Genomic DNA, 22,941 nt, shown 5'->3' on the forward strand with positions numbered 1-22,941 from the left:
CTACATGGTGGCTTTGGAACTGAGACCGGAAGGAGGAGGAGGAAATGGCAACCCAGCGCGGGCAGCAGGTTCTCTCCCTCTCAGTCTCTCTGGGGTCCTGTACAGATACTAGAGGGACAGAGTAGCATCAGGGAAGTCCAAAGTGGGTAGGGAAGGTCACCAGGCTCAGGCCAGGAGAGAATCTCCTGGCACCAAAATGAAGGGACCTGCCTCTACAGGAAGGGGAGGAAGTGGCAGAAGGATGTTACAACTGCTATTCAGATCGTTCTAAAAGGCCCCGTGGTGAGGACAGCCACCTTGGCAAGTATATAATATCATACAATGTCTCTGACCACTGTGGTTTTTACAGAAATCCCCTTCATTGACCTTCCCCAAGTTGTTTGGTCTATAAACACAAGGAAGAGTACAGGTCCTGTCCTAACACCCTATATCACTGAGACATTGGCTTTGGAGAAAACATGGTTGTGGGCTCACAGCCAAACTGCTGAGTACAAATAATAACAGTTCTACCCACTCCTCCCTCTGAGCCTGGGTGTTCAAACCATCTGAGCCTTAGTTTCTTTAGAGTTCAATAAGACTTAAATAAAATGACATCTGACAATCCAGGTGCCTTTGACATTCAGTGATACTCTTCCCTTTCCATATTCCTCACTCCCTCCTTTTCCCTGGGAGTGTGGAATAAGTGGGGTCCAAGCTGACCCTTTGCAGCTGCTTTATCAGCCCAGTAGCACACTAAACTTCAGGCATGCCTTCTCTGTTTCAGTTTATAGGACGCCATTTGATCATCATCTGGACAAATTCCATTTTCCACAAGCCCTCCACGGTTGATGATCTAACCAGACACATGACATTCGGTTCCACCAGAGCCGTGGCCAGGAGGAGGTGGCTGCCAGTAACACCTGTTTGTGGTGGCAAAAAGGGGGGGAAAGGGGAAGAAAAATGCTTTCTCTCTTCCAGAAAAAAAAGTCTATGTCAAATTCCTGTACCTGTGAAGTGAATGTGACCATATTTGAAGAAAGGCTTCTGAATATGTAATTAAATTAGGGATGATGGGATGCAGAGAGCACTCTGGGCTATCTGGGTGATATGTCCTGACATATCACATAAAATCCAGTGATATGTCCTGACAAACGATGCACAAGGGAGTGTGAAAGCCAGCAAAGGAAGAGGCAGTGTGGCCACACAGGTCAGGATTGGAGTGGTGTGGCCACAGGCCAGTACTGAGGACCTCAGATCAGACGTAGAGCTCTTTCTCAGCTCTCAGGAGTCATCATTCATCAAGGTTGGCACAGGGACAATGGACTTTTATGAAATATTTTCCTTCTTAGTTATGAAATGATGTGTAGAATGAGACACTGAAATGAATGTGTGAGGCCCAAAACATCTTTGCTTCTGTTTAAGCCAGATTTGGTTTGTGGTGTTGCCTGTGGTTCTGGATCCAGCCCCCACCCTCCTCTGACCTGGGTAGAAACTGGTGGTCTAATCCTAGACGAGACAACCTAGGAGGGATGAAGATGGGAAATACTGGAAAAGAAAAGGCAGCAGTAGCCCTGAAAGCCCCAGGATAAGCTGTGTGCTGTTTGGAATCCCATATACCTGTTGCAGAGACCCAGACTTGGAAAAGCCACAGAGCCAGGATTTCGCCAGAAGACTAATGGTTTGACAGGCCCAATGCAGGTGCTTCTTTCAAAATTTGCCAAATAACTTAATTTTGACTGGTGGCCAAAGAGCTCAGATATTCATGAGCAATAGCAGATGCTTATCAGCTAGGAACATGACATGGCCGCATGCCCCACAAGGACTTTGGCCCTTGGTTGACATTGAAACTACCTGGAAGCATTTGCAACCTCCAGTGCTAGACCAGTAAGATGAAGAACTCTGGGCTGGCATAGTGCTTTTTAATGTCCATCAGGTGATCTTTATGGCCTTGGAGAGTTACATATTGTCGGAGGAATTAAGGTCAAGGGGTGGAGGTAGCATACTGGATCATGCATGGCAGGAACTGGGTGAGAACAGAAACCAGGCATTAGAAGTAATGGGGTCAGGGTACCACTTACATGGCATTAGCAGCCAGAAGTCTTAAATCTTGCCTGAGACTGCATCCATGAATCAAGACGATTCATTTTCCAAGCAAGAGAGAATCGTGGCCCAGGAAAGCATCATTCTGTTCTGAGCCAGCCTTGGCCCTGATCTCTGCCCTCCTGCCTCCTGCCCTGCCTCTCCCATGACAGAACTCAGGTTAACTAGGCTTGGGTAGGACTGTCGTTTTTCCTGGACTATTACAAACTCAAAAATAAATCTGATGACTGTTGCTTTGGGGGGAGGACATAAGACAAACCCAGGAGAGTCCCCATGTCAGGTCACTGCTCCTGTGGCAAAGGTGGAAGAGGAGGAAGCCAAAGAGAGTCACACTCATATGCTAGGATTATCGTTTGTGTGTTTGTTAATGGTACCGGGATTTGAACTCAGGGCCTCACACTTGCTAGACAGGCACTGCACCAACTGAATCACTCTTTGGGCTCTTTTTTGCACTAGCTATTTTTTTTTTAGCTAAGATCTTGATTTTATGCTCTGTCTGTCCTACACTGCAATCCTCCTATATATGCTTTCCAGCATCTCTGGGATGACAGGCCTATGCCTCCAATATTCAGCCACTGGTCAAGTCATGTGGACGTTTTATTGCCCTGGCTGGCCTTAGGACTCAGTCCCTCTATCTCAGCCCCTCTCATTGCTAGAATTCCAGGTATGAGTTACTGTGCCCCACAAGGCTTGTATTTTTGAAGCAGGGATCAGTCCCTTTTTTGTGTGGAAGGGATTCTCTAATGTGGTTAAATCAAGCTAGCAAGCAAGGGGGACTCAAGAAAGATGGAAAGGATAGAAGCATGTAGTTGAGATCCTCACAGCAAATCTGAGTTTTATAAGAATTTTCTGCCACATATCAACATATCTGAAATCTTTTAAAATTGAGTCCTCTTATTCAGCACTGGGTCCTTTGGACAAGTTCTCAGCTTCTCTGTGCCTCAGTGTCCTCATCAGTAAAGTGGGGGTCATAGAAGCTACTTCCTAAGGTTGTGATGAGTATTGGCACTCAGACCTGTGCCTGGCTTTTACATCTCGCAGGCCAAAACATCTTTCCAAGGTTATTATTTGGATCTTGCTGCGTAGTGGTGTTGGTCAACACATAGCAACTCAAGTCACATTGCTGATGTCAAAGCCTTAGGCATTTTCATGTCTTTGTGTTTGTGCATGTATGTGAAAATGTGAGTGTATATACATACATATGTGTGCATGCATGGGTGTTGGGGATTAAAGTCAGGACCTTATATATCTAGGCAAACACTTTATCACTGAGCTATATCCCCAGGCTTAATTTCATGTGTCTCCAGTCTTTTGTGTGCTTGCCTTCCTTCCTTCCTTCCTTCCTTCCTTCCTTCCTTCCTTCCTTCCTTCCTTCCTTCCTTCCTTCCTCCTTCCCTTCCTTCTTTTCTTATTTCCTGCTTTCCTTTTCTATTACTGTATCGTTCTAGACACTATTAGGATTTTTTGTTTTTTTCTCAGTTACTATCTGGAAAGAAAATATTATAGAATAACATCATTAAACCTGCCCTCACAAAGCACTGTCACTACTACATATCATGAAGTGGCATAAGGTGTTTACAGCCTCACAGGTATCATACAGTACTGACCTGCATCTATAATACTAGAGGATGCAAAAAAAGGCAATGATGAAACCTGATTCTAGTTTTCCAGCAGAAAGCCCCAAAGAATGATTGCAACACAGTTCTGTAATCAAATATAGTTTCTTAGATAGGATTTCCTTTCATTCACTGTATGTTTCAAAGTATTCACTCTTTCCATGAACATCACCTAAAAACAGTGGTTTTTTTTCATATTAATATGACTTTATTTACTTTCTTATCCAAATTGTATTTCTGGAAAACTGAACAAGTTAAAAATGACACTGAATCTAAAGAACTAGTCCTGCCAAAATTTATTAGCAGACAGTCTTTTCTTGTGCTCTGGGCTCCGTTCTCATGCAAGCTGTGGACAGTAGTTTAAGTGAGAAAACCAAGGGAGGCCACCAAACACCCTGCTGACATTTTCAAAGATCACCTGAGTGAATGAAATATTGTAGGTGTTTCCAGGAGCCATTTTTATTTTCTTTTTGTTTTAAGCTTTTCATCTTCAGATGGTTAGTTTGGGGGTCATTGGGAGCCCTGATACGTCAAGAAGTCATAGTTCGGGCTGGGGATATAGCCTAGTGGCAAGAGTGCCTGCCTCGGATACACGAGGCCCTAGGTTCGATTCCCCAGCACCACATATACAGAAAACGGCCAGAAGCGGCGCTGTGGCTCAAGTGGCAGAGTGCTAGCCTTGAGCGGGAAGAAGCCAGGGACAGTGCTCAGGCCCTGAGTCCAAGGCCCACGACTGGCCAAAAAAAAAAAAAAGTCATAGTTCAAGTAGCTACAGTGCGTTGATGAGCTTTAGCAGGAAGATAAAGGTGTAGTAAAAAGTGTTTTTAAGCAAAGAAACAAACCCACAACCATTGCATAAAAGATGACCCACTGCAGGCAAGTGAAACCACAATTGGGCACAGCTGTACGTGCCTGTAATTCCAGTACTTGGAAGGCTGAAGCAGGAGGGTCATGAGCTTGAAGTTAATTTGGGCTTCATAACAAAGTTCTGTCTCAAACAAATAAAAAATCATGAGATCTTACCAGCCATATTCTTTATATTTTAATACATGAGACTATCCTGTCTATTCTTCTATAGCATTATTTTAAACTACTTCATAAGGTTACGAGTATCCATAGTTTATTTCACCGGGCTAAGTGCTTAACTATACTCTTTTCCTTCTTAATAAATGATACTGTAGAAATAGAATTGAGTGAAAACATTGCTGTCAGCGTAAGGTTCCCTCCGAGCATCAGGGAGTGTCTAGTTCGAACGGCGTACATTCTTGCACGCTGTCCCCACATTATCCTCTAGAAGAATGCTAGCACCCTGTATCCAGCAAGGAATACAGAGCCATCTTCCCTCCTATACCCAACACCAGGCATTATACATTATCATTTTTCCAATCTTACTTTCTATTTGCACTTGACCTAAAGCTGAATTCTTCTGGATCTGAACTCAGATCCTTGTTTGGGTGACTGATTTTTTTTTGGGGGGGGGGTCAGTCGTGGAGCTTGAACTCAGGGCCCAGATGCTGTCCCTGAGCTCTTCAGCTCAGAGCTAGCGCTCTACCACTTGAGCCACAGCACCATTCAGATCCTTGTTTTAACAGGAACTTCCTACTAGAACCTTCCCACTGGGGCTATAATCTCACTTGTTTCACCTTATCCTAAAATGGTAGAGGTCTTCAGTCCTCAGAGACTTTCCATCCATGGAGCAGAGAAGGTCAGCACCTCTGCCTGACTCTGATGGACCACCAGCATGAAGATACCAGAGCTCCTTCCTCCACTCAGGGGACTCCATTTGCCTTTGGGGGTGACCAAAGAAGAGAAAGGCAGGGAGAAACAACACTGAGAAAGGGCTCAGCACAAGCAGTCATCAGTGACGATTCTGAACCACAATACATTTAATTTAGGTTTAAATAAGAAAATATGAAAGGGATCCTGAGAAAAGCTTTGTAATCACAGCTGTTGCCATTGATGTCTTCTTATGGCTTCCACCTACTCTCTCAGAGGACACTGAGAGCCAGGGTGTTTAAGGAGGGGATCAGGGGGCTGCTGTTTAATCTCAGCCTGATGTGATAAATTTTCCATCACAGCCTATTTGTCACAAGATGGCATATTTCATAAGGACATTTCCTTATAATATCATACAGAAATATGCAGCAACATGAAGCATACAAAGAGAAGAGTTGACAGGACTCCAAATCCTATCGTTTAGATATAAACTCTTGACATAGATACTGTTGCTATTTAGCCTTTGCATAGAGCTTGAACTGCAACACTATCACTGTCTTATATGCATGTGTGTGCACATCTACTTTAGTTTTATAAAAGGGCATGGGTTGGCTTTAGATGTATCTCAGTGGTAGAGCTCTTGCCTAGCATGTGTGAGTCCCTGGGTTTGATCTCCAGCCTGACAAAAGAGAAAGACAAAAATGTGATGAAGTTGGCTATTGTCTATAGCCAATTTTAAAAAGAGTTGATTTTTCTGCACTGATAGTGTTTTGTTTATTTATTTTTATTTGGCCCATTTACCAAAATCTACCTAGTTAGGTGCCTCTGTGCTAGGCCTGTTTATAGACATGAGGGTACAGCCATGAATGAAATATGGCCCTTGCTGTCTTGGAGTTGTGCATTTTGTTGATGGGAACAGGCAATGAACAAACAAGACATGAGAAGAAAATTTCAGAGTGGAGATGAGTTCTGTAAGAAAAATAAAACAATGGAATATAGGGATGGAGAAGGGAAGCCAGTTAGCATTAGTTTGCTCAGAAAGGGCCTCCCTGGGAAAGAGACAGAAAGCCAGCCACAGGACAATACCAGGAGCGAAGCAGTGCACAGCAGTGCACAGAAATGAGACTTGAGACAGTCATGTCACGTTAAAGAAATGTAACAAAAAAAGGTCGATGTGGCCTGAGTGGGGAGTTAAGGATGGGAGGGACAAGAGAAGCTACAAGAGAATGGTGACTCTTGATCATGGGCTTGACTCTTGATCATGGGCTTGCAAGTGGAAAAAGAAGTAATAGAATGATTTATAATATGATACCTTGTTCAACTAACCATTTGCTATTAGCTTGGGGAGCAGGGGAAGGAGGTGACTGTTGAATTGAATATTCTTTTACATAATTCATTGATTTTTCTGAAGGTAATCTCTGAATAAGTTATTTGATAAGGTCAACAAAAGCTTGTGAAATAGTCTTCAAGGAAGGTGGCTCTTATAATTTTGTCAGAGATTAAAGGGAGGGTCTTTTATACCTACCTGTTCTGCCAGATATTTCATAATAGGAAAATGAAAATGACATCTTGGTGCTTACTTTATATTTCTGTGTTTAAAACATTGAAATGATTCTATTATAAATCATATTTGATATATTCTTTATTTACTAAAGATCTTAGCCCCGCCACATACATTGCTAATATTTTTCCATAGTATCGTTTGCCTTTGAGTTACTACATTTTGTTGGTACCATAAAAATCGGAGTTTTAAATTTTATGTAGCAGAGTGTATTCATTTTGTATTCTGCGCTTTTCAAATAAACCTTTCCTGTCTTAAAACCAGATAGTCACTATGTTTTCTCATGGTTTTACTTTTTAAATTTCCAGAGTTCCTCTAGATGAATTTGGATGGAAATATTGGGCAGATAGAAATTTATTTCATACTGTGAAGGAGAGCAACTTGTCTATGCAGGCATTCTAACATCAAGAGTGCAATAAAGAAAGATAGAGATCTGGTGATGACTCTGGAAATGGCATCACCAACTTCTGTTCCTAAAGTTTATGACAATAAACTTCAGACTTCTGTTCATAGAGTAGCAAATCACTTTTTAACCTCAGAGTCAGAACAGTGGGCTGCAATAAGAACAAATTACCCAAGTTTATTTTGAGAACATTGTAGTTATTAACCAAGTGGTAGATATATCTTCTTTGTTTAAGATCCCATTGGGCCCTAAAGACAGGGCTAACAAGGGTGAAAACTGTCACAACTTATCTGTTGATTGTGATTTAATTTTTGCTCAGAATCATGTCTCTTTTTTTTGGTCAGTTATGGGGCTTGAACTCAGGGCCTGGAATTGTCCCTGACTCTTTTTTCTCAAGGCTAGAAACACAGCACCAAACTCCATTGTTTTGTTTGGGGGTATTTTTGTTTGTTTGTTTGTTTTGGAGTGTTTATTTTTGAGATAAGAGCCTCACAGGAACTTTTCTACCTGAGCTAGCTTTGAACCACGATCCTCAGATCTCAGCCTCCTGAGTAGCTAGGATTACAGGCATGTGCTACTGGTGCCTGACCTTTTAAAACAGAGAAAATGTTTTTAGGGAAGGCAATTTGTCACTATTAAAGTTTTAAATGTTCACATACCTTGAGAACTTAGCCATTCTATTTGAAACCTACCCTGATGATGGAGTGACAAAAGTATGTCTAAGATGTATGCAGAGGCACATTGGGCATATCCCTATTCATAATAATGAGCAAAACACTTGGAGCCTACTAAATGATCAATTAGCCACTGTGTAGCAAGATAAATTAAGATGTATCTGTGGACCAGTTATAAAACCTTGGGTGGCACTCCATGTGCTGGGGGAGGAAATTCCCTCAGGTGTGCCACTCTAAGCAAAGAGAGCCAGCTATAAAGAGCAGGTCTTTTATATTAAATATACAAGATCTTGTATTTGTATATTACTCTGTTCATTTTACTTTCTGGTGGGAAGTAACAGAAATTATTGCCTAAAGGAGCAAAGATAACAGGAATGATGAGATCCAACTGCTTTTTGTTTTTTGTGTGCATTGTATGATTGTTCACTATGTGCATTTAACACTTTTATTTGCATTTCTCAATTCTAACTGTATTGATTGGGGTAGGGATATATTATGATTTTTATATTGGTACATATATATGTAGTAATTTTCTGTACTAAAAATGATGATGTATCAGAAATATTCAACAGGTGTTGGCATGCAAGAAACAAACAGAGATGATTGGCAAAAGAAAGAAAAAACTGTAGCTCTGTTGGGGTTTTTGCTGGTTTGTGGGAGTTTGTGTTCCTTTGTTGTTGTTCTCTTTCTGTTGTTGGGTACACTGTTGTGTGTCGCAGCCTCTCTGCTGCCACATGGCCTGCTGCTCTGAGGTCATTCCCCCCTCCCCTGAGGCCCCCTGTGTCCACTTGCCCTCTCCCTGAGATCCATTCTCTCTCCCCGCACATCTCCCTGAGACTGCTCACGGTGCTCTCTACCCTGCACTCTTCCTCCCATCTGACCTGAGGGAGGTCAATTGTAATCCCCACATCGCCCAGATCTGGAGAGTCTCCTCTATTCTTGGTCATTTGGCCTCCTTCCCAGCTGCTACCTGTCTGCAGCAAAACCTTCTCATGGGAAACATTCAGATGAAGGACAGAAATACTTTGTATTTGTTGTCTTTATTAGATCATTCAACCCTGGAGATGTCTCCTACAGAGATAAGTAAGTGAATGTAATATACTTCACTAGGTATTGTTGAAGTTTCCAGCACAGCCATGACCCTCTTTTTATTTGAAAGTGAGAATTGCTAGAAATGTTGTCAAAGGCCTCCTATTTCAGGGATGAAAGGATGTGACAACAGAATGTCTTAGTAAGGTGTTCTTAGGGTTGGTTGAACTGTCTAGGTTTCAACCGCTGTTTTGCAGCTTCTTAAGTCCTGAATCAGGACTTTACTTCACTTATCACTAAATCTTGATTGTGTTCATCAATAAAGTGGAGGACATCAAAAGTACATACCTCAAAATGTTCTGAGGATTAAGTGAAAAGAATGGAAAGGAAGGGTTTTGGTGTTTTTTTTTTGGCCAGTTCTGGGCCTTGGGCTCAGGGCCTGAGCACGACCGTCCCTGGCTTCTTCCTGCTCAAGGCTAGCACTATGCCGCCTGAGCCACAGCGCCCCTTCTGGCCATTTTCCTTATATGTGGTGCTGGGGAATCGAACCGAGAGCTTCATGTGTAGGAGGCAAGCACTCTTGCCACTAGGCCATATCCCCAGCCCCGGAAGGGTTTTTTAAATAATGATTCCTGACACATTAATAAATTTTGTTGCTATTACTATTATAGTTGCCTTTGGTATCCATGAGGGATTGATTCCAAGATCTCCTGGATACCAAAATCCACAGATGCTCACGTCCCTTGTAGAAATAGCCATAGTATTTGCATATAACCTACGCACATTCTCCCTGTATCCTTTAATTCATCTCTAAATTACTCTAAAAATTATCTGTAAGTAGTTATACAAAGGGGCTTCAGTTCTACCTGTCAGTTTGAGCACAATGGATCTTGGTCAATGTTCTAGATTATTTTTAATGCCTAATTCATTGTAAATATATAGTTATTACATATGTAGTTATTACACTATGGAATTCTGAACACAGGCACAAATTTTTCCCAAATACTCCCTGGTTACTTGGACATGTAGACAGAGAACACACAGACACAGAAGGCTGGTTCTGTTAGTATGTGTCTTTTACTGCAATTGCCATTATTATTCTTAGTTTAACCACCAGGTTATAGGTGTGAGCCACCACACCTGATCATGAGCGCATATAACTTAAAGCATACAGTATGCATGGAAAACCTTGATTATATCAAGAATGGTGTTGCACTGATCTGAACATCAGTGGTACAATCACATGGCCAGAAATATGGCACTATATAAAATCAAGCTTCTGTTATATCAGGCACAGCAGCCAGGCGTCTGCATGGTTGTGTTCCCAGGCTTTGACTTTTGTGTTCTAAAATGTCATTATGTCTTGCCTAACAGGTTTCTTCCACTATCCATGGGTAAAAAAAATGATCCCATTCTGTGCATTGGGAACAGAGCTGCCATAGAAAGGGCAGGCCTTTGCCTTCTTTTTTGTTTTTGATGCATTTTAAAATTTTTACCATAAAGGTGATGTACAGAGGGGTTACAGTTACATAAGTAAGATGAAGAGTACATTTCTTTTTGAGCAGTTTTACCCCTTCCTTCACTCTTTTCCAGTTTTTCCCTCTTATCTCCACCCGCAAATTGCATAGTTCATTTTCAATATAGCGCCTAGTGAGTACCAGGCCTTTGCATTCTTACGAACCACATTCCTATGAAGCGTATTGTCTGCACTGATGAGGTTGAAGAGAAATATGAAAGTGAGGGACAAGGAAGATACATCCCTTCCAACCCAGTTTCTGGGTATTAGGTGGTAGTAAACAAATGTCTAGAAGAAGAATAGTAAAGAAGCAATTGAGTGCTTATTGTGTGCCAGGCATTGTTCTGAGCCCTTAGTATGTGTCATCTCATTTAACACACATCACAACCACATTTACAGAGCTTGAAAACATGTCACAAGCTAGGTGCTGGTGGCTCAATGCCTCTAATCCTAAACTATGTGGGAGGCTGAGGTTTAAAACAATCATGGGCAGAAAATTCCATGAGAGACTAACTAGCAAAAGCTGAAGCTGAGGTGTGGCTCTAGTGGTTAGACTACCAGCCTTGAGTAAAAAAAATCTAAGCAAGAATGTGAAGCCCTGAGTTGAAGCCCCAGTATCTCCCCTTGCGCGCACACGTGCGTGCGCGCACACACACACACACACAAACACACAATTCAGTTTTTGCCTCTGCTTTATGCAGATGATTGGGATTCAGAGATCTAAAAGAACTTACCAGGTGGCACACCTGTAGCAGGTGGTAGGGCCAGGAGTTAGAACCAAGTAGACAGACTCTAGATTTGGTGTTCACCATAACCTTACAGAGCCTTTCCCACATCAAATGTTTGCCCCAAAGCTCTTATTTGGGGGAGGAGGGGAGGCAGAGCTTGAACTCTGGGTCTCGGTGCTGTCCTTTAGCTTTTTCACTCAAAACTACCACTTGAGCCACACTCCACTTTGGGCTTTTGTGTTGTTAATTGGAGATAAGAGTTTGACAGACTTTCCTGCCTAGGCTAGCTTCAAACTATGCCTCCTGCGTAGCTAAGATTATAGTTACAAGCCAGGTCCCCACAGCCTTTTTTTTTCTTTTTTGTCAGTCATGGGGCTTGAACTCAGAGCCTGGTCTCTGTCTCTGAGCTCAAGGCTAGTGCTCTACCATTTTGAGCCTCAGTGCCACTTCCAGTTTCCTGGTGGTAAATTGGAGATAAGAGTGTCACAGACTTTTCTGCCCTGGCTGGCTTTGAACCAATATCCTCAGACCTCAGCTTTCCACACAGCTTTTTAAGCAAAGACCACTCCTCCCCTTTCTATTGTTTGGTATGTAGAACTAGATGATTCACCTTACCAAATTTGAAATTACATCATATTCTTTATATATAGGTATATATGATTTTGATAAAAATGTAGAATTCACACACGCACACACACACACACTCACACACCACCTCACACGCAGTTTTCTTCTATCCCATTTTCAGTTTGCAACAATCTCTGTGTTTTGGATTGAGACACTTTTATTCTTTGTCTCCAAATTAACACTGCTCAGCACAAGGGTGTGTGTGTGTGTGTGTGTGTGTGTGTGTGTGTGTGTGTGTGTGTGCTGCCTTTTCTTCTGGATTAAATGTTGCAGCCCAGCTGAGTGAGGAGACTTTCTCCCACTCGTCAAGCCCACTGCAGACATGTTAGAATCTCGCCGCTTGCTCCACGCCCAGCAGCAGCGGGGCAGGTGATGCTGCGTGTATGGCCAGCCTCTCTGGAAGTGTCTGCACAGATGCGATGCGAGCCGCTTCTCCAGCCCCCTGCCTTCACATTCCCAGAGCCCACACCCACCCGCTCTGACAGCCTTTTCTCTCTTTTATTTTCAAGGAAAAAAGAAAGAGACAGACAGAAATAGAAGGCAAGCGACAACAGCTTGACGAGCAGGTACTGCTGCTCCAGCATTCCAAGGTAAGAGGCTGCTCCCATGATGCCACCAAACCATGCCGTTATTCACCATGCAGATCACACTCCGGAGAGCTGGGCAGAGCCTGCCCTGCTGCGAAGACGCAGCGTCCGATTGAACCAGCTAGCTCATTCAATCAGGAAATCAGCTCTTAGCTTTTCTTGTGGATTTCTCGGATTCTGGGCACCCTGACAGCATTCTGATTTCTGCAAGCATGAGATTACAGTGTGCATGTGGACGGGTGCAGGGTGGGGTGTACGGTGAAAATGTGGTAGTTATATATAGAAACCGACTGAGACTACGCCCAGCGGCCCGCGCTGTTTACTCTGGGTTCCAAAAGATGCACCTCACATAATGTACTTTTTAACAATGAAAACTATTAGTATCATTATTGATGTGTGGAGAAAAGGGAGAGAAAACAGCATGCTCTAATAAAAGAATAGCACTACATATTACAAATCATCCTTTTCTCTTCTACTTCAGCTATTTTAGTGTTCTGTTAGAGCAAGCAGTCTGGTCAAAGATGGCTTTTAAATGATTTGACTTGCTGGAGTCTCCATTGTACCATATTAAAAAGACAGAGCTGTGGGGTGGTCTTTTTTTTCTCCCCCCTCCCTTTAAACATAATGCACTGAAGTATTGTAATTGATTAGAGCCCAGGAGAAAGCTCTATCACTGTCACAAGGACTCTACTCATGGCTGAGTGTTGCTTTCTGCATGTTGAGAGAGTGATGTGACCGTGTTCCCTGGCCAGCTGGGAATTGCTGCTTGCCTTTGACTGCCCCCGGGCTTCTTTTTAAAAAGAAAATGTGCTGCCCACGTCAAGTTGCTGCCACCTTGCATGTCTGCAATGGATTGGCTCACAGGGCAGGTTGGGAAGGTGGTGCAGATTCTCAGGACAGGGCTGGGATGAGTGATTTGGACTCTTTTAAACTAGGTGAGACCTGTAGGGTCTCATTTCCTATTCTTATCTAGAAAACCAGGTTATGCTGGGTGAATCTTAAAAAAAAAAAAAAAAAGTGAATCCTGAGCAAGTTAGCTCATGATATTAAAGAACACCATGACCTATATCTGCTCAGCACATCTGTCAGTGTACTCTGAACTTTTTAACCTGGGAAGTGTATTTAAAAGGTGGGGGGGGGGGGTAAGCAGGGGATTCGTGTGATACTGAGACTATTGTTCATTTCTTTCTATTTACATATATCCCTGTGCAGATTTTTCAGACCTTTCTTTGTAGGAGGCTGCATTACTGCCCATATGCTGTTACTCTTTTCCTGACAGCATTCCTGAGGGAGGATTGTGGCTAAAATTAGTAACCTCTGCTTTCAGAGTGGGGCTTAAACACACTAACAGAACCAAATGACTCCCTCAAGGTCAACCTGGCCAGGCTCATGGTACAACATATTAAAACCTCAGTGAGTTCATGGTGAGAGGATGATGTTTTTAATAAGAGAAATGAGCAAGTAAGGGAGGCTGCTTTGGGCAAACAGCCTCTCCTCCTCAACCTCCCTGTAGCTCTGAGCTTTTCTATTCCTTGGATCCCAAGTCAGGCAGTTGAACATGTGTCAGAAGACTAAGTTCATCTTGTCCTACTTTTCATCATTCTGGGTGCCAAATAAGATAGTAGGGATACATTTGCTGCTGATGTTTGCATTCTGTTCTGTTCATATGCCATCTATCCTCCTGTGTGTGTGTGTGTGTGTGCGCGCGCGCGTGCGCGCACATGCGTGTGTATGCTTAAATCAGGGTTTAAACTAGGACCTGGACTCTGTCATTTAGCCTTTTTGCTCAAGGCTGGCATTCTCCCACTTCTCACTCCCACAACTCCACTTCCCTTTTAATGGTTAATTGGAGATAAGATTCTCATGGACTTCCTTTCCTGGGCTAGCTTTGAATTGCTATCCTCAGGTTTCAGACTCCTGAGAAGCTCGGTTTACAGGTGTGAGCCACCAATAACCAGCTCATCTCTTCTCTTGTCATCTGTCATTCCATCCATCATTGGGAAAGCCAGGAGAATCATTGGGCCTCCCTGAGGACAAGTGAAACTTTCCTCATTATTCTGCCTCTTTTTGTTCTGAGCCCATCATCCCCTTATTTCCAGTGTCTGATTGAGGGATGTGGTCTGTCGGGCACCAGATAGGACTGTGTTCCACTTTAAGCCAGTTGTTGACTGCACTGGACTCATGTTGAGTCTTCCTCCCTGGGATTATTCAGTTCCCAGCTTGGTGGCCTCCTGCCTAGGTGGAAGTAAATTCATCACGATTGTGCTTTATCCACTGTGAGCTTCTCAGAGGACAGCTGCCAGTTTCCTCCTAGTGACACAGCTGCCTGCCATCATCTTGCCCCTCAGTAACAGTCACTTGTTGTTTTTTTTCATTTTATCATACCCAACATGTGTCAGACGCTTTCATAGAAACTCTCAATGATAACCACAAGCTATGTGTTATTCTCCCAGGAAACAAATTCCTGAGGTGAAAGCCAAGGAGATTGCAGGTGAGGGAGCCCAGGTTGAACCCTAGGGTTGACTGTTCAGGCAGACACTGCCTCTTCCCTGGGCACCCTTCTCTTTAAACAAAACATTAGCTTTTGATTCATTTGTCTGGAAAGATGCCAAATGCCACTATCACCATCTCTTTCTCTCAATATACTCGCATGAACTCCAGATAATTTAGCACACATAGAGACAGGTCACAGGGATGATGGAAGGCACCCTGAAGTAGGAAATGTTAGAAAATATGTCAGTAATTGGTATTTATTTCACTAATTTACATGATCCCGGATGCTCTTGAAGGAAACCAATGTTCTCAGTGTAAAAGTAAATGGGAAAACATTAGAGTTAAGTTTCATATTTATTAAGACATAATTCTCATAGTCTTCATGCAGTTCCCAAATTGCATCTCTATATTTTGTATCTCTCACATACTCAGTAACCTGGAGATTATTGTCATGCAATGAGATATTAATTATTTAGACAGATTGACTAGTCTGTTGTCCTAGCAAATAAACAGAATGCAAGCCAATGGTTTTGGCATATGCATGCTAAATATTCTTGCTCATTGCTATATGTAGGAATACACAATAAGTCCACTGATGGAATGTCATTATTTTGAAACTGTGAACAAAGTCTTTAATGCAGTGACAGGCTCGAGTATGAAATGTTAAAATACGAATTGCTATACCCTAGTGACTAGGGTGCCTTTAGCTATTCGAGTTCCTAGCTATATTAAACTCAGATTTCCTTTTAGAAGATACCTAGCTATATTTAGTAACTAAATGATTAAAAAATTACAAATAGGACCAATAAACAACTTTTTATGGCCACATAGTTTTTTTTTACTTATTATAAAAGGAAAGCTGTTATAGTCATTACAAAAACTACACTTAAAATATGAGAACAGAAAAAAAAAAGTATCAACTTATTCTTACCATCTAGATATAGCCCACCTGGATTCTGTGCTCCTCTACTGTCCCCCAGTACTATACATTTCTATAGTTTGGGGTATGTAGCCCAGTTCACAGGTCTCATCAGTCTGTGGGAAAAAAAAGAATTTATATTAACATTAGTATCCAGTATCCAGCTTTATTAATCTTTATTTCTTTTGGGGGGCTCGTTTATATTCCCACACACAAAAAATATAATTTTTATCAATTATATCTAGGATCTGGGAATATAGCCTAGTGGTAGAGTGCTCGCCTCGCATACATGAAGCCCTGGGTTTGATTCCTCAGCACCACATATATAGAAAAAGCCAAAAGGGTTGCTGTGGCTCAAGTGGCAGAGTGCTAGCCTTGAGCAAAAAGAAGCCAGGGACAGTGCTCAGGCCTTGAGTTCAGGCCTCAGCACTGGCAAAAACAAAACAAAACATAACAAAACAAAAAACAAATTATATCTAGCATTATTTCATTTTATGATTTCTGACTTTGAAGTCATTCTTGAAAATTTTTTCTCTCTGATGTTTACCTGTAAAGCGTTGGCCCATCTAGAATTTTATAAAGCATGAGGTAGGAATATAACTTTATTTTTTTTCTGTTTTCCACTGATATGCTTTATTAATTCATCCTTCCCCTCTTCAAGTTGCATGTCATCTTTCTCACCAACTGTGCACCCTTGTACTCAAGTCTACCATTCTGGATTGTTTCATCCCATTAATCTGCTCATTCCTGAGACAGTACCAGTCTCATTTAATCTCTATAGCTTTTTAATATATTGTAATATTTCATATAGCAGGAGCCATCATTCTTCTTTTGAAACATTACCTTGGCTTCTTAGTCCATGGGAACGATTATTTATTTTTATTGTTTTTATAGTATGATATGAATTTAAAAAGAATAAATCTATTACTCTATTATACCAGCACAGGCTGAACTTAATATTCCCTTTGCCCCTCAGTTGAAGGGCCAGAGATTTGTCTATTTTATTGGCCTGTTCAAAGTCCCAGCACAGAGTCTGCCCTCGGTGTTGATTGCTGCCTGGGTTCCTCTGGGACTGCCACATTTGTCAAGGCTTGTCTCACACAGTCAGCACTGTCACAGTCTAATCGCTAATATCACATCTTCAATACCAACACTGCCTTTGAATTACTTATTTATGAACAGGGAGCCCTGACTAGAATTTCTCCAAACCCAAGCAACAAAAATTGTCCTATATTGGAAGGACCATGGCCTTTTCAGAGAGGACCGAAGGCAAAAAGATCAAATGACTGATTTGTGACCCTGTGAAATGTTTGTTGTCAACTCACCAAGGTCATTTGCTAAATAGCCAGAAGGTCTCAGGAGCCCTACTGCAAAAAAAAGAAAAAAGAAAAAAGAAAAAATCATTACAGTGTCCTTTACTATTTTGAACCTTTAATTTTAGACTTTTCTGTATTATTAGTACATGCAAAAAAAAAAGCCACTTTTTGATTTTTTTAACTATTCAACAGTTAGGCACAATGCGCCATGAAAGGGAACGTTGCATCTTACTCTTTCCCAGCAGCCCTGAAAACAGCTCTTTTGCTTTTTTTCACATCTTCAATTGGCTTCTCTCTGGTGAACCAAATCATGTAACAGATTTCAACACCAAGCCAAGACTTATCAGGGTCAAAGAGAAGGGAGAAAATGACTAGGGGCACTGGGGAAGAGGTATGAATGATTGAAAATAAACCATTATGATTGCTTCAGCCTTAAGTTTAATGGACTTTCTTTTAGAAACTTGAATTTAGCCACGTTCCAACTATCATCCCCTCACATGGCCAGTGCTAGCTAGTGTTAGCCAGATTACAGGTGAATGAAAGACTTGGGGGTAAAAGATAAAACCACAAAAGCACAAAATGAGTCACAGATGGATATTTCTTCATAGAGGGTAAGGATATCTTACCAAAGTCTGATACCAGTGCCACAATTACAAAGTAAAAAGGTTGTTAATTAGGACCTTATAAAAATAACAAATGCTGGATCCTAAAATCAAAACAAAACTGGAAACTCACCTGTAGTCCAGCTTCCCTTTCAGCTTCTCCACCCTGCCCACCCATCTGCCCTTGAAACTCCTCAGTCTTGAGCTCTATCACAGAGTTGATTTCTAGCCACCTTAGCTACAGGTGGGAAAGATGGAATTAGATTATCTCAAAGGGCTTCTTTAGTTTTTAGCTTTATTACTTGTGTTGGTAAGACTTTTCTTTACTATAGCAAATACTTGAGAAGCAGCTTAAAGGAGGGAAGATTCATTTTTATCGACATTTATTAGTACCAAAAGGTTTCGTTTTAGTACATCCATTTATGTATGCAATGCTTCTTGGTTATAATCACCCTTCTACCCCTCTCTCTCCTCCCCCTCTTTTTCCCAAACTAGTCTCATATTGCAGTTACCATTTTCACACATGTATATTGAAAGGATATGTCTCAGCCATCCCAGGGGACCATGCAGAGATAGTCATGGACAGGAGAAGAAGGTTCATAAGGAGGTTTATTAGTGGGGGTCATATCTCCCATGGGAGAGGGAGCAACATGGCGTCTGCACCTTATCCAGGTGGCAGCTTCTCTGGGGATAAAGGGGAAGTAAGTAGGTCTTAATGGTGGGTGGGAGTAGCCCATTATAGTTCTAGGGTGGGGAGTTTAAGTATGGGTGGATCTGGGGATTCATGGGAGGAGCTGAGGACCTAAGGTGGGGGAAGTGCTAACATTTATAACAAGTGTTTTGTCTATATTCACCCTCTCTCCCCATATAGCTTTCCCCTCTCACTAAGGCCTACATCCCAGACAAGAAATGTTTTAACAGAATATCCTTATACTTTTTGTTAAAAGGCATATTAATTGTTCAAATTGTTTCATCATGTAGTCTCACATATGCATATACCATACTTTAGTCAGGTTGATCATATATATACACACACATACATATGATCTTATATGTACTTACATGCATATTTTTATATTTTAGATCTAACATCTACATATGAGAGAAAATGTGGGTCCTTTGTCCTGACTCTGGCTTACTTTACATACTATGATGCTTTAAAGGTCCATCTACTTCCCTTCAAATTATGTAATTTCATTCTTTTTTATGAATGAATAGCATTCCCTTGTGTATATACACGATATCTTCCAGGTTCATTCCCCAGCTGTAGGACAGATGAGCTGTTTTCATAGCTTCCCTTTCTATTCTACTCCAGCTATTAGACACAGCTATAGGCTGTGTATGGTACTCATATGTTGTTTATTTATTTATTTTTTGCCAGTCCTGGGGCTTGGACTCGGGCTTCTTTTTGCTCAAGGCTGGCACTCTACCTCTTGAGCCACAGCACCACTTCTGGCCATTTTCTGTATATGTGGTGCTGGGGAATCGAACCCAGGGCCTCATGTATACAAGGCAAGCACTCTTGCCACTAGGCCATATCCCCAGCCCTGGTATTCATATGTTGTTGTCCATTGCCAAGGATATTTTAGTCATAACACATGATATAACTTAGTCTTTTAGTATGAACTGGGTAGTAGATGATCTTAGAAATTTTATAAACTAATTACATAAAAAGTGACCTCATGTTTTAGAAACTCAGACTGAAATATTAGGAGTGAAACATCATAATTTACTTTGAAGTGCTTTTAGTGACAAAAATATGTATGACAAAGAGTAGAAAAGTATGACAAAATGCTTGTAAATGATTAAATCTAGATGAGAGTATGTAAGTTTGTAGTAATAGAGTTCACTCTGTTTTTTCTGGCATTCCATTTATATAGCAGAAAAAGCTCTTAGAGGAGGAACACAAAGGCATAATTCCTCTGTGCCTCTGAATATGTAAAATAATATTTAACAAAATGAATTCTGAGAAATGGAAACAAGAGGTTTATTCTTTGTTGTTATTGTTGTTTTCTTTTTTTTTTTGTCTTGTTTGTTCATTTATCTGCCTGGGAGGGGGTAAGGGAAGACACAGAAATGGAGGGACAAAGGGTAAATAAATGCAGCAGTGGTACTCACTACACACTACATTGAAAACGAACTATACAACTTGGTTTTCTTTGGGGGTGCGGGGAAGTTTTCAAAAACAGACCAACCAAACAAATTGTGGGTGGTAACAGGAAGGGAACACTAGAGAGAATGAGGGAAGGGGTGACACTGTCCAAAAAGAAATGTAATCATTACCTGACTTATGGAACTGTAACCCCTCTGTACATAGCTTTTATCATAACCTTTTTTTAATCCAAAAAAAAGAAAAGGGAGATACCAACCACTGTTTTCTGAGGGCCGCACTTTCCCAGATAACCACTTGACTTGTCCCTTACTTCCTAGGGGTCCCTGCTCCAATGTCACCTTGCCAGTGAGGCCCTGTGGGCTCTTCCTAGATACAGCAGCACCTTCCTTTATCACTCCCTCACTTCCCTTGTCTAGGTGTACAAAACGCATATTGTCTTCTGACTAAAATTGTGTAAGGGCTAGAATTTGGTTTAGAGCCAGAATTATGTTTGTAGGTTCTACATAAATATGTAAATGAATTTTTGAAAATAAAACTCCTCAGAAGATTCCCTGGAGTCTGGGCCAGAGGGAAGTAGTAAACTAAGTCAGTGAAGATGTGAAGACAAAGATTCAGAAAGCAGAGGAGAGCTGGAAGAAAAGATTCTGGTGTAGACTGAAGGGGATCACTTTGTCTGTTTGTCTTCTCTCATTGCCACAGTCCAAAGTGCTTCGGGAAAAATGGCTGCTTCAGGGAATGCCTGCTGGAACTGCCGAGGAAGAGGAAGCCAGGCGAAGGCAGTCTGAGGAGGATGAGTTCAGAGTCAAGCAACTGGAAGATAACATTCAGAGGTAGGTCCTTTCCAGCCCTGGGACATAATGTCGTTTGCCATGCAGTAACCAATCATTTCCACTAGGGGGCCCTTTTCTCCGAGCCGTCACCTTTACCCAGGCATTAGAATTACCTTCTAAACCAACAGGTACATTACATGACTTTCCCATGTGACCCTACTTATTACTCACAGTACTCTTATTGCATTGGGTTGTAATACAGAGTTAATGATGTCTTCACAGGCCACTGAGGTGTGGTGAGCCCCTTTTGTGTGTTCGTATATCAGCTTTAGTCTTTTAATCTCTGGGTCAGGATGTTAGGTATTCCTGCCTCAGTTCCAGGACTGTTTGCAAATTTGTTACATGGGATCAGTTTGAAACGAGGAAACTAGCCAAGGGTCTTAGGATTGAAATCAAGAATACATAGGGAGTGAGTGGTTGGTCCACGTGCCTGTGCTGCACAAATCAACCTCAAATGGTCTCCTTCCACTGCTAAGAGAGTGCTTTGCTTCTGCTTTGGTTCTCAGCCCGTTTCAGACCATTTCACTCTGAAACACAAGTAGGGCTGTTGGCTGGCCAGGCTCATCCAGGAGCAAAAAACATAGGTTTGCACTTGAGAACTACAACTATCTGAGAGGTAGGAGCTGAGAGTAAACAGCAGTGAGTGTAGATGACTTAGAACCAAGACTACCCCATTCAACCCATCCCCCCAAATTCTGCCAGGTGTCCTACCTCACTTCCTTCATCTCCCTTGGGGGTTATGAGCACTGAGATGAGAAGGTTTTCCAGGGTACTGGTTCATGTCCTTAATCCCAAAAGACTGGAAGCTGAGGCAACGGGAAATAAAGCATTCAAGGCCAGCCTGGGATACATAGCAACACCCTGTGTCTAGAAGGGGGGCGGGCGGAGAGCAAAGATCGATAGCTAAACTGCCACTTACCATTTATTCCCCAAATCTATGAAACCTCAATGACCCCAGAAATGTCACGAAAGAGCACAACCAGCTGATTGAAACCCCAATGGCGTCCTTCAACCTGTGTCCATATTTGGATTAGGTCCTGATATCCTGAGAAAAGATGTTAAGATAGCTCAGCTAAACTTTGCTATAGAGGAAACAAACATTTGTTTGGGGAGGGGGTATATGTACATATATACGTATACATTCATGTGTATGCATGTATTTATGGACACACTCTTTCTTAGAAAATAAAAGGCAAAGAAGAAATTGTAACAAGCCATTTATAACATATATGCATACATGTATGAGTGAATGTGCATGCAGGTACATATTTACATACATAAGGGGGGAGGAAGTGCTTATAAATAAAAAAAGCAAAAAGAAGATGTGGAAAGCAGGATCAAATTATTATGTAACCTTTTCAATTTGTCTTGTGGTCTTCTAACCAAAATGGCTATTTCACCTTGACTAGAGTACCGATGTGTTGTTGTTATGGTCCAGGAGGTGATAACTTTCCCTAAAGGGAGCATGACACCTTCGGGTCAGAGTCTTAAACGGAGACACAGTTTTGGCTATAGTGACCACTCAAGTGAAATGTGAGAAGTAGGAGCTAGTTTATTATTCAGGCAGGAGTGCTCTTAGGAAAATAAACTCCTTTATCTTTGTGTTAAGAAGGTAAAGAGTTCTCACGATGCATGTAGGCAGTCTCTTGGGCCTATTTAAGAGCTAGATACCCACTCGGGAAGGAAAGAAAAGGGGTCGTGGTTAGGCTCAGGCTCAGGGGATGTTTCTTCTTCCCCAGCTGTTGGTCACATGGGCGCTGGGATGAGCTGTGGCTCCCAGCTGCTTTCTGTGAGCAGGGCCTGCTGTGGGCACCCCCTGCTCCGCAGGTCCCTCTGAGGAAGCGCTTCTGTGTCACCGTACAAGTCAGCTTCTGCTTCTCCACTACAGGTTTAGTAACCCTTCTCCAAAATGCTGGGGACAGAGTCCATATTTTGAGGGGACAGGGAATATTTACCTGTACATACTGAGATATCTTGGGGATAGAACTCATGTCTGAACACAAAGTTTATGTTTCTTATACATTAGCCTAACGGTAATTCGTTTTTACTGTGCATGAGAGGAGGTATGTGTGCCTTGAACCATCAGAGGGCAGGTGTAGAATTTTCTACCTGTGTTATCATGTTAGTACTCA

General features: G+C 41.9%; 1 protein-coding gene across 1 annotated transcript in view; it reads left to right on the top strand.

Annotated features, from left to right (window-relative positions):
• Positions 1-22,941, top strand: part of Palm2akap2 (PALM2 and AKAP2 fusion) — a 287,889-nt gene that overhangs the window by 53,047 nt on the left and 211,901 nt on the right. The window contains 2 exon segments of the mRNA XM_048338798.1: positions 12,459-12,539; positions 20,679-20,809. Of these exon segments, the coding sequence (XP_048194755.1) occupies positions 12,459-12,539; positions 20,679-20,809 (212 nt within the window).

Source organism: Perognathus longimembris, chromosome 1 (genome assembly GCF_023159225.1).
Source record: "Perognathus longimembris pacificus isolate PPM17 chromosome 1, ASM2315922v1, whole genome shotgun sequence".
NCBI lineage: Eukaryota > Metazoa > Chordata > Mammalia > Rodentia > Heteromyidae > Perognathus > Perognathus longimembris.